Consider the following 13,674-nt stretch of genomic DNA (forward strand, 5'->3'; position numbering starts at 1 on the left):
GGTCTTGGCCTCGGAGGCAAGTCCTTGGCCTTGGCTTTGGCCTCGGGTTGCCGGTCCTTGGACACAATACTGACTAGGTAGCTCCTTCAGCCAGAGACTGTTACACCCGCGCTGCAAGAAGGAGATATACCGCCGCTCGTTCCTACCCACTGCTGTCAGGCTGCTGAATAAAAAATAAAATGTTGTGGAAAACAATTGTAATTAGCACAGCCACCTTAACTATATCTATATTTATATTGCACTTAATTGAATGGTGTACATCGAAACAGTAACATTCATTTTGTGAATGCGAAGACTTTGTTTTTCTTCTTTCTTCTTTCTACCCAATCTTGCTGCTGTAGACTGTAACTTTCCCCAATGTGGGACAAATAAAGGATATCTTATCTTATCTTATCTTATCTTATCTACTTAATGGGTGGTTAAAAATAGCTGAGATTTGAACAGCAGTTGGGATTCTGCTCTCAGGCTTCCTCTACAGTTTTGGAGGGCAGTTTGCTTTCAAGCTCTTTGGACCCTGCACGCAAAGTGACTTGCGACCCATGAGGCGGGACTGCGGCCAAGGTCCATGGCAGCTCCCGCCGTGAGCTGATGAATCCAATTGTTGGGTACTGTACTAAACGTGTGAGTCAACTGATTGACAGGGTTGGGTAAGCTACTTGAAAACTGTAATGAACCAAGCTAAATGTTATTCTATAGTACATTAAATGAAGTTTCATGACAGTAATTTTAAACTCTTTGGAAAATCATGCTTCTTACAGTTAATACTAACACAAAGCTGTCAATGCATTAGCAGTTATGAAACAAATGTATTGCAGTTGACAATGTGGTCAAGGTTCTCAATAAAATGTAGCTTCTTTTAGATAGATTAATATCAATTTATTTTTTTAAATACACCACAACAGTTTGGTTTTGTAGTGTAAATAAAGTAGTCCAATTTTTATTGTGTTTGTTTTTTGTAAAATAACTCACATTTATAGTTATCCAGTGGAAAAAAACGTTATTTACTGGAAACTATATTTAATCAAAATAACTGTCACATGCATACAGTCATTGTTATGATATGTGTCATCTGCATTTAAATGAATATTGAATTTCCTTCCTGCATATCTGACTAACCCTGGAAGGCCCGCCTTCAAATTATTCTAATTTTTTTCAACTATTACTTTAAAAAATATTTCTGGATTCAGATGATTTTATTTCATGCAACCCCTTGGCAAAATAAAACTGAGTAATTTCAACACACATTTTTTTTCGGTGTACTGTACACATACCGGTAATCAAAACTAAATTACATCTTAACTCACTTTTTTGCAAATTTTTACAACCCACTATTATTAATAGAGACGTGATAGTGAGCCCAATCGCATGACCTGCAGTATTTTTTACGACTAATACAGTGCGCTGTGCCCTCCCATCTGCAATGACTGTATGCCGATGGTGTTTGTCTATGTTTGAAACTTGCCATTTGAACTTGCTGATGTCAAACCAATGGCATCCTGACAAACACACAGACAACTGGGAGGGAAAGGGGGGCGGGGGGGGCGACACCTATTTATCCGTGACTTTCAGCACGCCATGGGTCAGTTAACATGTCTGAGTGTTCAAACAACTTTGTACAGCTGCAACCACCTGGCTATCCACATATTAGAGATTTGTCATGCTTAAACACAGATCAACACATTTCAACAACAGCATATTAAACCTGTGTTTGCGCTTTTGATAAGGTTAATAAATTACCTGAACAGACAGGGTTATATCAAAAGAAGGGGAAATTAAATGAAGATAAAACTCCGACTGCGGGGACAAGGATTGAATGCCTGATGTACCGGGTGTGAACGTCTGGCCTTTATGTGTTTGCATGCCCACGTCTTGGCAATAGTTACTCAAACACAAACAGCATCAAGTGACAAGGCTAAAACTCCGCCGGTCATGTGACCTTGTCTCCAGTCTCGGGGATTGAATGACAGCTGTGATGTGGGGGATAGGGCAATGGGCTCTTTCAGTGCAAAATGAAACACATGCAGACGGCATATACACAAGCAGACGCACAAATGCACACACAGACACCAGGGATTTGGACAGGGTGTAAACAGAGCCTGATACAACCGCTCTGGGCATGTCTCAGTTACTTACTGGGTCCATAATGAGCGAGTTTAGGAGAAGGGGATTCGTTGCGAGTCAGCTAATCTGTTGAGGAACACTGAGGTCGCTACAAATGAATCGAATCAAATAGGGCCAAAAGTTTTGTTGTTGAATTAAGCTTTTTTTAATCACGTCAACAACAACTAATCAGAAAGCCTTAAAAGTTTTCGGTAAACCCCACTATGACAAATTACATTCAGCAGAAGCTTTGTCTTGGGCAAGGGTAACCAACATGGTGGGTGCCTATACAAAGGTGCCACAAACAACGACAGGAGTAGCGGGCAGGCCCATTCTACAAATAGCTGACCAGCAATGGCACATTGTTATTTCCTACACATGTTGTCAAAGTGATCATTTGGAAATGGAAATACTTGCAGAGATTAATAGAATTAAAGTGTTGTATAGTCACATATATCTCTTTGCAACCTTGTAAAAAGTTGGTTGATAATTACTGGGCGTAATCATTATCTCCATCAATTTTCATACAGATGAAGATCAGCCATTCATTTTCTTCAGCACTTATACTCAATAGGGTCACGGATGAACTTGAGTCTATCCTAGCTTGCTTTGGGTGAGGTCAATGTACATCCTGAACTCTTCAAGAGTCAAGATAGACATAAAAAAATTCTTCAAATAACCTTGCATTCCTTTTTGGGGGAATGTGAGAGGAAGCTCAAACAAGCAGGGGGCGGGGAATATGCAAACGACACACAGAAAGGCCAAAGTGTGGTTTGGAAGACCCAACCTCAGTACCGTGAAGTGGATATGCTCACCACTGATTGCCTCTGATTGTCATGAAGTATTAAAAATAACATACAATTGAAGACAGCTTGAGCGAGTTTGTTATGTCAGAAGCCTGTATGAAACCGCTAGCCATTCAAATGAATTAGTACCCAAGAAGTAGCTCTCAGATTCAAAAGCTCTTAGTGACCCCTGGTCTTCAAATCAAACATTTCGTCAGCAATAGCCTATTCCAAGCAGTCACTTTGCAGTCTTTTTAACAAACAAGATCGAAAGTAAGCTTAACAAGCAAGCGTAAAGATGGAACCTAAATGAGCTGTTGACAAGGGACCAAAATAAAAACTAACAAGGACGTTCTTGTGACACATTTTGTTTATCATGTAAAGATGGAGGATGTGAACCTTTGTCAATTTATGCCCCCTCTATCCCCACAGATGCCCCTTCAACATGCACAGAGAGGTGTCAAGTAATCAAGTAAAAACACGTTCTTATTTTACGGAGAAATATGGGGTAACTATATTTCATGGAATAGTTATTTTTCAGCCTACCTTGTACTTCTACTCTTTACTTTTTTTGTAAATATCTGTACTTTCTACTCTTTACACACAAAAAAACAAAAAACAACAACAACAAAACGGTTACAATTTCATTTTGGATTGCGTTCATTCCAGTTTATCCTAGGATAGGTCAAATTATTTTGATTGTGGTTGGATGAGAAGTATAAACATATCACATTTCGACACACTGTTGTACGCAAGGCACTGCACTTGCACGTGATGCAAATCAACAAATCAATGAAACTCGCCAGTAGCTTATCCAGTAAAATGTCCATCTGTGTAGCCAGAAAGGCCAGCAAACCATGGCACATTGTTGGTTGTATTTGAGGAGTGGCAAATAACTCATTTCGAATGTGCTGCAAACTTTGCAAACTGAATCGAGGTGCCACCACCTCATTGAGGTGCCACCACCTCATGGCTTTCAAAAACACACCGTCAAACTTGACAAAGGTACTTAGCAAGACATACCATGATTTGCTGGCAAGCAACAGGCTGTGATTTAATTTTGCAAACTAATTTGGAGGCCTGTATGTGATATTTGAAATTTGACTTAAGCCAACTAGTTTGCACATCCGTCTCATAGCACAGAGCTCCAAGGTTCGAAACCAGGCTCGGCACTCCTATGTGGGGCTCGCATGTTCTTCCCGTGCCTGCATGGTTTTTCTGCGGGTACTCTAGTTTCCTCCCACGCCCGACAAAAACATGCACAGTACGTTAATTGAACATTCTAGATTGTCTTTAGGTGTGACTGTGAGCGCAAATGGTTGTTTGTCTAAGTGTGCCCTGCGATTGGCAGTCCACCTTTCAGGAACTTAAAAGATTATTCACGTGTCCACCACTATTGACTCATCCTTTTCCCAATTTGTCTTTTGGGGTCGAGGTAGCAATTTCCATTCGACTAGTGTGTGTTTGTTTTTGTTTCTTGTTCTCATTCGTCAAGTATAAAAGGGCTGCAAAGTCTCTGTCGGAGTATTGATCTTGTTCGCAGTTTATAATCAAGTGATATTTTCTCGACCTCATGCCCACATTCATAGTCGCTCCTGTGCCGCTTGATTCTTGATTCATAAGCATTTTGGTTGTCAAGTCATTTTGGACTAATTTTTGTTTCGCGTGTTTGGATTCTTGTCATTTTGTTTTGTGCACTTTCAGTTGTCAAATTCACCTTGCTGTTTGCAAGCGCTTTTTGTTTTGATTCCTGTTCATACTTTGTCGGTCCTTTGTTCTTCTATAAATAATTGTGTAACACAATTTTTCTGAGTCTGCATTTTTGGGATCCACACTCCACCTGGTTCGTGTTTGGACCGAGTCCCCTGTAATACGGCCGAAGCATTTGTCCTTCAAGTCAAATCAAAAATTTTGGGATGGAGTGGATTCATCTGATTCACTATTATTCCACAAATGCAAGATAATCAGAAAACTGTATTTAGACTAATGGGCCACAGAGAACACATTGAAAAGAAAATGTTTGACTTGACTTCCACTTCAACACATTTTTCCCTTGCTTTAGTTTTATTTTCATACTTTAAGTAGGTTTAAAACATGCAAAATCAACACAAATTTATATCATCAAACTATCACTCAAACTTAGAGAAAGTCCACCAAGCTTCATGTCAAACGAGCACAAATAAGTGACACTGACTGTAGTGCATTCTTATACTTCTAGTATTAAAGTATGCAAGAAAAATATCACATGCACCACATGAAACTGCATGTGGCACGGTGGGTGACTTTTTAGCACATCTGTTGAGCTGAGCTTATTCTATGTCCCTGTTGGATATTAATTATGAAACCTCTTATCTAATGTGCATTTTCTTCTGTATGACGCATTAAATAACTTGTGTTTTTATTTGGCAGAATAATCATTTAATCAAGGTTTTCCAATCTCTGTTGAGCCAAGGCACCCATTTTACATCAGAAAATAATCTCATATAGGATAAGATCATCACAGATAATATTAATTAATGAACATAGTTCCTATGTTGGTGGAAAACAATACAGTACTAATTTAATGGTGGGTTAAAACTTACACAGTATTGTAAATTTGTTACATTTTTCCAAAAACATGGAAACACAATTTCTCAGTATTTGTTAGCTGTTTGTAAAACTTGTGCTCACGTGCTACCTCACATCCTGTGCATCCCCTGGGGGCTGTGCCCTCCCCATATCCATCAAACCTAGTGACCCCCCCCGGTGTTTGGCAATAATATCAATTGTTGGAAGAGAAAACATCTGCTAGTGGGGCTTTGTTGATGGTAGATGTCGGTAGATAAGCCAAAATTTCGTCTTATGTCCGAGCATTTTCCATGGATAGTTTAGTTCTCCAGGATGTCTGAATAACAGCTGAGACGAGCAGTCGAGATAAAAAAGGACAAAGAGTGGAACATGTTTGCTATGTCTGTCTGGGCCTCATCAAGGCTAACCTTTAATAAAATGTGCACCCCAAGCATATCGCTCTTTCGCACACACAAACACACATACACACTCACCGGTGAATAGTGCTGAGAGACAAGTGGACAAGCAGGGTATTCTCCCTCCTATTCAGAGCAGGCCGTTAGAGACTGGCTGTTACCCCTGACAACAACACTTTGGTGGGGATACGCACTGAATGTAAACATTCTTCAGCCCTCGCATTCTCATTGGTCACGAACAAAACCTAATTATCGCAGCCTCAGATGCAGATTGACACAGAAAGCAAAGAGAAAGATAGTAACAAAGTTTTCCACTTCCCTTCTCCCTGAGAGTTTGCTCACTCAAACAGCATCGGGCATCACTTGTTTGTTTGGCTAGCCACTGTGGCGCCTCACTAAATAAACTGGCCTCACACCATAAACCTGACACAAACTAGCAATTTCATGATGGACACACAAAGTCAGCATGACAAAGGGGCCCGCAAGCTCTTGACAGAATTGTTAAAGCACAAAAATGTCGCTGAGCTCACTTGATGCATTGACTGTGCCTGTCAATTATCATCTATTAAAGCAAAAATGTCCATGAATTTATTCAAAGGGATAACAAATCCTGATAATCAAAATATCTCATCTATTGCGGATATGTTTTAGTCATGCCGCACGATAGTCTCATGGTTAAGACGTCTGCCCCACCCTTCTGTGGTTGGTTGTTCAAATCTCTGAGTTTGAAAGTTTTCCCCATATTTGCGTTGCTTCCACCCACATTTCTACAACATGCATGTACGGTAATTGAACACTGCAAACTATCCATTGGTGTGATTGTGAGCATGAATGGTCATTTGTCTGTGTGTGCCGCGATTGGCTGGTGACCAGTACGGGATCTAACCCACCTCTGGCCTATAGTCCTCTGGCAGAGGCTGCAACTCACCCGTGGCCATAATGAGGACAAGTACTTTAGACAATTGATGGATATATATTTTATTTATAACTGATTGTGAAAGTCTTCCTCACCTTGATAGGCTTTGCTCTGTCCAGCAATCAGGTACTTCAGCTCAAAGCTGTAGGATCGAATCTTCTGCTGAGTCTCACTGCGAACAGCAGCCATGTAACTCTCCTCCATCTTACTGGTGCAGCACCCCGGCCCAGAGTGGACACACACTTTTAGAGAATCATCTGAGTGAACAAGGAAACAGATTAAAAATTAGCTTTTTGTGGTCACACAAATGCAAATGCTTAATATCATCCCAAGGTATTAGGCACAAGAAAAAATTCTGGTGTGTTTATTTTCATGTAGATTTGTCTGTGAGCAGCATTACAGAACACAGTATTAGTCTGGGCACCTTGAGTCAGCGCACATATACACATATACTGTATATATACTGTATATATACCGTATATATGTGTATATATATATATATATATATAAAGCTCCATATTTGGGCTTTACTTAAAGACTTAAAGGACTCTTTGTATGGTGTCAGAGTAACTTTGGCCGTTAAAACGCAGGCTCAAAGGATGTAGCCCTAAATTGGGACTCAGTCAAGCTTCGAGTTGATGGGACTGGCTTGTAATCTGTGCAACCGAACTGTCGTCTAATCAACTGCCTCTCTTTTTCAAAAAAATGTAACATTTTCTGAGATGAATTTGTGAAAAAACAAAAATCTGAAATGTCATGTCTGTTGTGCTTCTGGCCTCAAAATATTCATGCTCCTTCAGGACATCACAAAGAGCTCAGTTGTATGTATGATGAGTGTGTTGCTTTACAAGCACCTTTGGGGAACTGTGTGGGAAAACTGATAACAGATTGGGGTGAACTGGCAAAGGTGCAGATTTTTTTTTGTTTGCTGACTTTTCGTGATGCATGGATTTAATTAAGCAGTTAAGGGGTGAAAGGCGTGCACTTGAAATCCAACAAGGTTTTGAGGCAAAGGATGAAAAACTATTTCCAACCTTGTGCTGTCAAATGTTAGCCCTGGGTGAACATCTGCGATATTACAAGATCCTTCAAGGATTGTCTGGGCTGCCGTGACAATAACAGCAGGGGACTACAGAAAATGCATAAAGTTAGAACCGAAAGGATTTTATATCAAATAACCAACACAAGCGTTCAGCACAGTGGGGGCGTGGTTCGCACATCAACCTCAATATTGAGAAGTTCAGGGTTCAGTTTTCATCTTACGTATGCAAAGTTAGCCTGTATTCCCCAAGGTTGTCTGGTTTTGTCCGAGGACTCTGCTTTATTAACACATTCCAAAAACATGCATCATGGGTTATCTGAGGACTTGTGCGAATGTGAGTGCGAACGGTTGTTTGTATGTGTTTTATATGTATGTTAAAAATGACGCTGTCTTGCATTTATGAATTTTATGATTATTGTGTAAATCTTTATGATCTCTGAAAATTGAGGTAATTCTCCGTAAAATGTTTTTTTTTTTAATTTTTAATCAGGATTCACAAGTTACACTTGTACATAAAATTATCTGTGCAGGTGTTACGAAGAGCGTGTTTGGTTTTTATTTTGAGATATTATGTATATGAATAATCTATTAGTTTATGAACATGATATCAGAACAAGAGGTAGGACAGAATACGTTTTTCCACTTGCTTACTTTGAACAGGTAAACTCCGTTGAATGATGAGATCCTTTAAGTTTTTTTGTTTCTTTCATTCTTTCTTTTGTTTTGCATTTTGTAATGTGTCACTATGCTCAATAATTCAATCAATCAATCAATCAATCAATCAAATGAATGAAGTTGGGGCAACGTCTCCTTGATTCCTTCACTTCCCTCATCTTCCTTACACCATTGATCGTCTCCTTTCATGGCCGGCAAGCATGACTTGATTAGAAACAGCGAATGGAAATGTGCAGGCATTGTAAATCATTTGGCCCAGCTAATGACTTCGATGAGTTGTTTAATAGTAGACATTTACGTGTGTTATTGCCATCAATAGCCAATTGACTCGTCTGCGTACTAGGGCCAGCTAGAAGGCCTTACGTCGAGACTGGCCGTGCGCGTTTGGTGATTGGATTAGCGCCTTTTCTGTTTCCTGAGAATTGTATCCTGACTTGTCAAATAAAGATTTAAAAAAAAAAAGATTGGATTAGCGTCTGCTAGAGCTATCACTCGCATTTTAACTCAAAATGGCCGAAGGAGAAGACGTTAGCGTCTGCGAGAGCTATCACTCGCATTTTAACTCAAAATGGCCGAAGGAGAAGACGTTGATCTGGTTGCAGAACTACTTTCCACACAATTTGCAAGACGGGCCTTCCACGAAAAGCTGGATATTGTGCAAAGAGGTCTCCCAACTCCTGCGCTAGTTAGCCTGTCCCAGCAAGGAAAAGGGTTTGTCGGTCATTTTCAGACGAGCAATTATGAACGGTACCCGTGGCTCACAGCCTCTGAGAAACGCTGCAAATTGTACTGCTGGGAATGCCTATTGCTTGGAACTGACCGATTTGGTGTTTGGAGCCACACTGGATTGTTTTACCAAGGCAACAAGGAAACATCAAGAGCACGGCTGGGCACTTACAAGCTACGGTGCGTTTAAAAACGTTTTGGGACACTCGCGTAGATCTGCAGCTCAGTGAACAGGCACTACATTGGTGAGTAAATAAATTTTATTTTACATTTCTTCTTGTCATTTTATATCGTTCGTTGTAAATTAATGGTAACGAAATAAAATGACAAAGATACAAAAATGTATCAAATAAATCTGCTCACCTGCAATTTATAATGGTGCATTGTCGTCACCTTCGTGCACGAAAGTTCGTTCAATCTCAGCTGCTCAACATTTTCAGTTATTTGCTGTTGTATTGCCAATTTTCAAAATGTAAATGATCTGTTTACTTTATTTTCAAAGAATAGTTTGTTTTGTTCTTGTTTGGTTGGTGTCTTATATGAAACTGCGACATTGCGCAATTTATTGGATAGACTTGTTTAAGATCACACAGCGTCATTTGGGTGGCATTTTATTTCGTATTTTTAAAATCATCTTTTTATTTTTGACAATACCTGTCAATTTAGTTTCCTGCTCTTAATTGTGAATGCATATATGTTTTTTTCTTTTTCTTTTTTTAAATAGAGTGTGTATCTTCAATGTAAAACTAGAATTTTGATAGTTGGCCTGGAAAATATCAAAATGAACAGAATGATTTCTCAACCTGCGTGAATGATTTCATGAGGCATGTTTCTCTTGTCATTGATTAAAGCTGTCAGTTAATAGGAATATGGGTATTGATATTCAGTCATAGAAGTTGGTGAAGTTTCAAACAGACCTGACAAGACACATAAAATCTTTGTATTGCTCTGGATGCAGCAACGGTCCACGGATGTATGAACACACAATTTTCTCCGCGGTCCACACATAATATACCAGTACATTTTAACAACGGTATAATGCTGATGTGACATCAGGCCATCAAATTTCATTTTTCTAGCACTTTTCATTCAAAAACATGCAACTCAAAGTGCTTTACATGAGTTAAACACAACCACCCAAACAAACTCATTCTCCCACTACAGTACTAGCCCACAAAGATAAGGTTCTGTACACACACACACACACACACACACACACACACACACACACACACACACACACACACACACGCACGCACACAGGTTAAAAAACAAAACAAACCACCCACCCCACACAATTGACCTAAAAAACCTGATGCTGAGCACAAGGCATCCAAGTCATGAAAACACTATCTCAAGGAGCCAACTTTGCTGGGCCATCACCATTAGCCACGGCAGCAGGCTGTCAAAATGGAGCCGCCAATGCAGCAGCGCAGCAAAAACCTGCACAAATAGCAATTGGGGCCCAATGAGACAGAGCCACGGCCATGGCCCACTGCAGCTCCTGCCCCAGAAGGCTCCCTCTGAAGAAACACTGAAAGGAGTCATTATTTGAAAAGACAGTACGGAGCTAAAACTACAAAACTCGAAATATTAACACATAACCATCCTGAAAAATGAATGCTAAAATAGTCAAAACATAAATATCAGACCGACAAGATTATAAAAACACCATGTGAATCAGACACAATGTAAAAGCAAAAAAGGACCATCAATAAAACAGAAGTTAAGATGATTAAAACAGATCAGTAAAGTAAATGGATCTTAGTTAAAAGTTACCGGTAAATTGAAAAGGTTGGTCTTGAGCCTTTTCTTAAAAATATGAGTACAGTATTCTCTCAAGGGCTCTCTCTCTCTCTCTCTCTCTCTCTCTCTCTCTTTCACACACACACACACACACACACACACACACACACACACATGCACGCACTGAAAGTGGAAAACAACTACAAATTTCATGATATAAAAACATCCATTGTAAATTCAGTAATCAACTATTTCATATCTCTAATGATAAAACGTTCTCTTTTAATGAATAGAAAGAGCATCCATCAGCAATTGATTGAAAATGGAAGACAACAGATGAGCTAATTGGAAAACCAAGAAGTGCTCGGAAAAAAACGTAAAATGTCACTCTGGGCAATAAAAAGCTTGTATGTCATTCGAGTTACAATATTGTTTTTACTAATATCTTATTTTGAATTATTATTATTGAATTATTTAATCAGGTGATTAAAGTCTCCTTCTGCAGCATTTTGAAAGTGACAACAAAGCTAAGACAATACAAAATTCAAGATGAAAAGTCAATCACATTTTTCAGCAGTTAGGAGCGAAATCATCGATACAGGAAGAAAAAAAATAGGATAATATCCTGATAAAGAATTGGATATGCAGTACAAGCAAAAGCTCTTGAACTTGAGAAAACAACATGTTCAACACCACCTCATTGCAATGTGTGCTTTCTATATGTCCCAGGCTATTTATGTTCATTTTCAACAGAAATAGCCTCTTGGTCTGAAGTGCTGGCCTACCGGAATGATGATACCCTCAATTTGGAATTTGGCCTTGTTTTACAAAAGAGTCTAAACTCTGAGACTGTTGACATTATAACTGTCACAGAATGATTAGTTTAAAATTAATTAAACTATGTCTCACTGTAAATACGCTGTGCAAAAGAAGATCAACAGGTATGAAATTTGTCATGCTAAAAACAACTGAAGTGTATACAAAATGGTATCTACTTTTCCAGCAATTGGAGTATATTTAATTTTCAGATATTTATATAACCCTTTCAATGGTCAGGCTGTGTCCCATGATGAATATTAAAGTGTGATTCACTGACCTGTTTGGGGACTGTCTGGCACCAGTTCCACCTGTCCTATTTGGCGCATCATGTATGCTGTCTTCACCTCATGACAGCTGTCTGCATCGGCTGATCTACAGCCAAGTGTAATAGCTAAGTAGAGAAAAATCAGCCAACACAAATCCACGTTTTGTAAGACAGCACGGAACATTGCAACATCTCAGTTAGAAAGTAAAGAAAACCAAGCTCGAGAAAGGTGGGCACTGGATGCTAAATATGACTCCCGAAAAGGGTTGCACTGCGCAGACACTAAGATTGAAAACTGAATGTGAAGCCTGACACTGCCTGGAGCCCACTGTCAGCCTCAGCCTCCACCCCGCCCTCTCTCTCTCTCTCTCTCTCTCTCTCTCTCTCTCTCTCTCTCTCTCTCTCTCTCTCTCTCTTTTTCTCTCTCTCTTCCTCTCTCTCTCTCTCTCTCTCTCTCTCTCTCTCTCTATTTCTTTCGAATTTACTACTTGACTGCGTAATTGATATGCATTTTCCAAAATTCCAAATGATCTGGAAGTACAAGTGCATCAATTGGTGACAAATCAACTGAAAACGCAATTGTAAACGTTGTTAATAATATATCCCCTATATATGATGATGAAATGGCCGAATGTTTGAATGAATGATTTAAAAGCGATCCGGGCAGTTGATCTTGAGCCTCAGGTTCTATTCCGTTTTACTCTTGTAGCTGTGCACCACCTACTGTTGACTTTGTGACATAGGACACAGTAATGTTTTTTTTCCATGTACATGAGCGGTTCAGATAATGGATAGATTATTATATTCTTTGATTTAGGACAGATTACCGATATTTAATGTTCGATTCGTGTCGTAATGTTTGATTCGAAGACACGACAAGTGACTCTCCACGTAATTCATCACGAAAGACTTTTATCAGCGACACTGATAAAGCACATCCATAATTACAAAATTTAGTTCACACAATCATTACTAGTATATTAACTGAACAAGATACATTATACATTTGTTTCGAAGTGAGTGTAGGCAAATAGTTTAATCAAATAGACAGTTTACATATAAATACAACAAATTCGGAAAAGTTTTGCCCCGAGTGAGGATCGAACTCACGACCTTCAGATTATGAGACTGACGCGCTGCCTACTGCGCTATCGAGGCCTTATGCCGAAAACTGAACAACATCCAAATTAGAAAGATAGCATGAATGTGAACAAGCATTTTGAGCACAGTATTGCGCTTCTGCGTTGATAAAAAAAATGGGCATTTAAGATAAGATAAGATAAGAAAACCTTTATTAGTCTCGCAATGGAGAAATTCCCAATTCACAGCAGCAAAGTTATGAATGGAAGAAGTAGAACAACAAAATATAGGAGCTGCTGGAAAGGCAGCCACTCACGCGGCGCCATCTTGAAGTCAAAATAACAAAAATAACACAACACAACACATAGGACACAGACAGTCGTGCAATCTTCACCACTTTCCTGCATACACTTTGTTGTCTGAAGCAGTTATAGATGAAAGAGGAGAGGATCAAAGTGTCCTTATTCCAGTGGATCAGAGACGTCATGCTGAAAATGTGCACGTCTGCTACAAGCTAAGTTTTGAAAGCAAACACGAAGCTGTAGCGTCCATTGACA

General features: G+C 39.4%; 1 protein-coding gene and 1 non-coding gene across 2 annotated transcripts in view; both read right to left on the reverse strand.

Moving 5' to 3' along the window:
* Positions 1-13,674, reverse strand: part of LOC109509760 (glypican-5-like) — a 60,748-nt gene that overhangs the window by 45,941 nt on the left and 1,133 nt on the right. The window contains exons 2-3 of the mRNA XM_019859606.1: positions 12,050-12,163; positions 6,860-7,021 (exon numbers count right to left, since the gene is read on the reverse strand). Coding sequence (XP_019715165.1) covers positions 6,860-7,021; positions 12,050-12,101 — 214 coding nt within the window. The 5' untranslated portion in view covers positions 12,102-12,163. The remainder of the gene's footprint in view (positions 1-6,859; positions 7,022-12,049; positions 12,164-13,674) is intronic.
* On the reverse strand, positions 13,123-13,195 carry trnam-cau (transfer RNA methionine (anticodon CAU)). The gene has a single exon. It is a non-coding gene; the product is annotated as a tRNA-Met (tRNA).

The sequence above is a fragment of the Hippocampus comes genome, unplaced genomic scaffold (genome assembly GCF_001891065.2).
Source record: "Hippocampus comes isolate QL1 unplaced genomic scaffold, H_comes_QL1_v1.1 scaffold148, whole genome shotgun sequence".
NCBI lineage: Eukaryota > Metazoa > Chordata > Actinopteri > Syngnathiformes > Syngnathidae > Hippocampus > Hippocampus comes.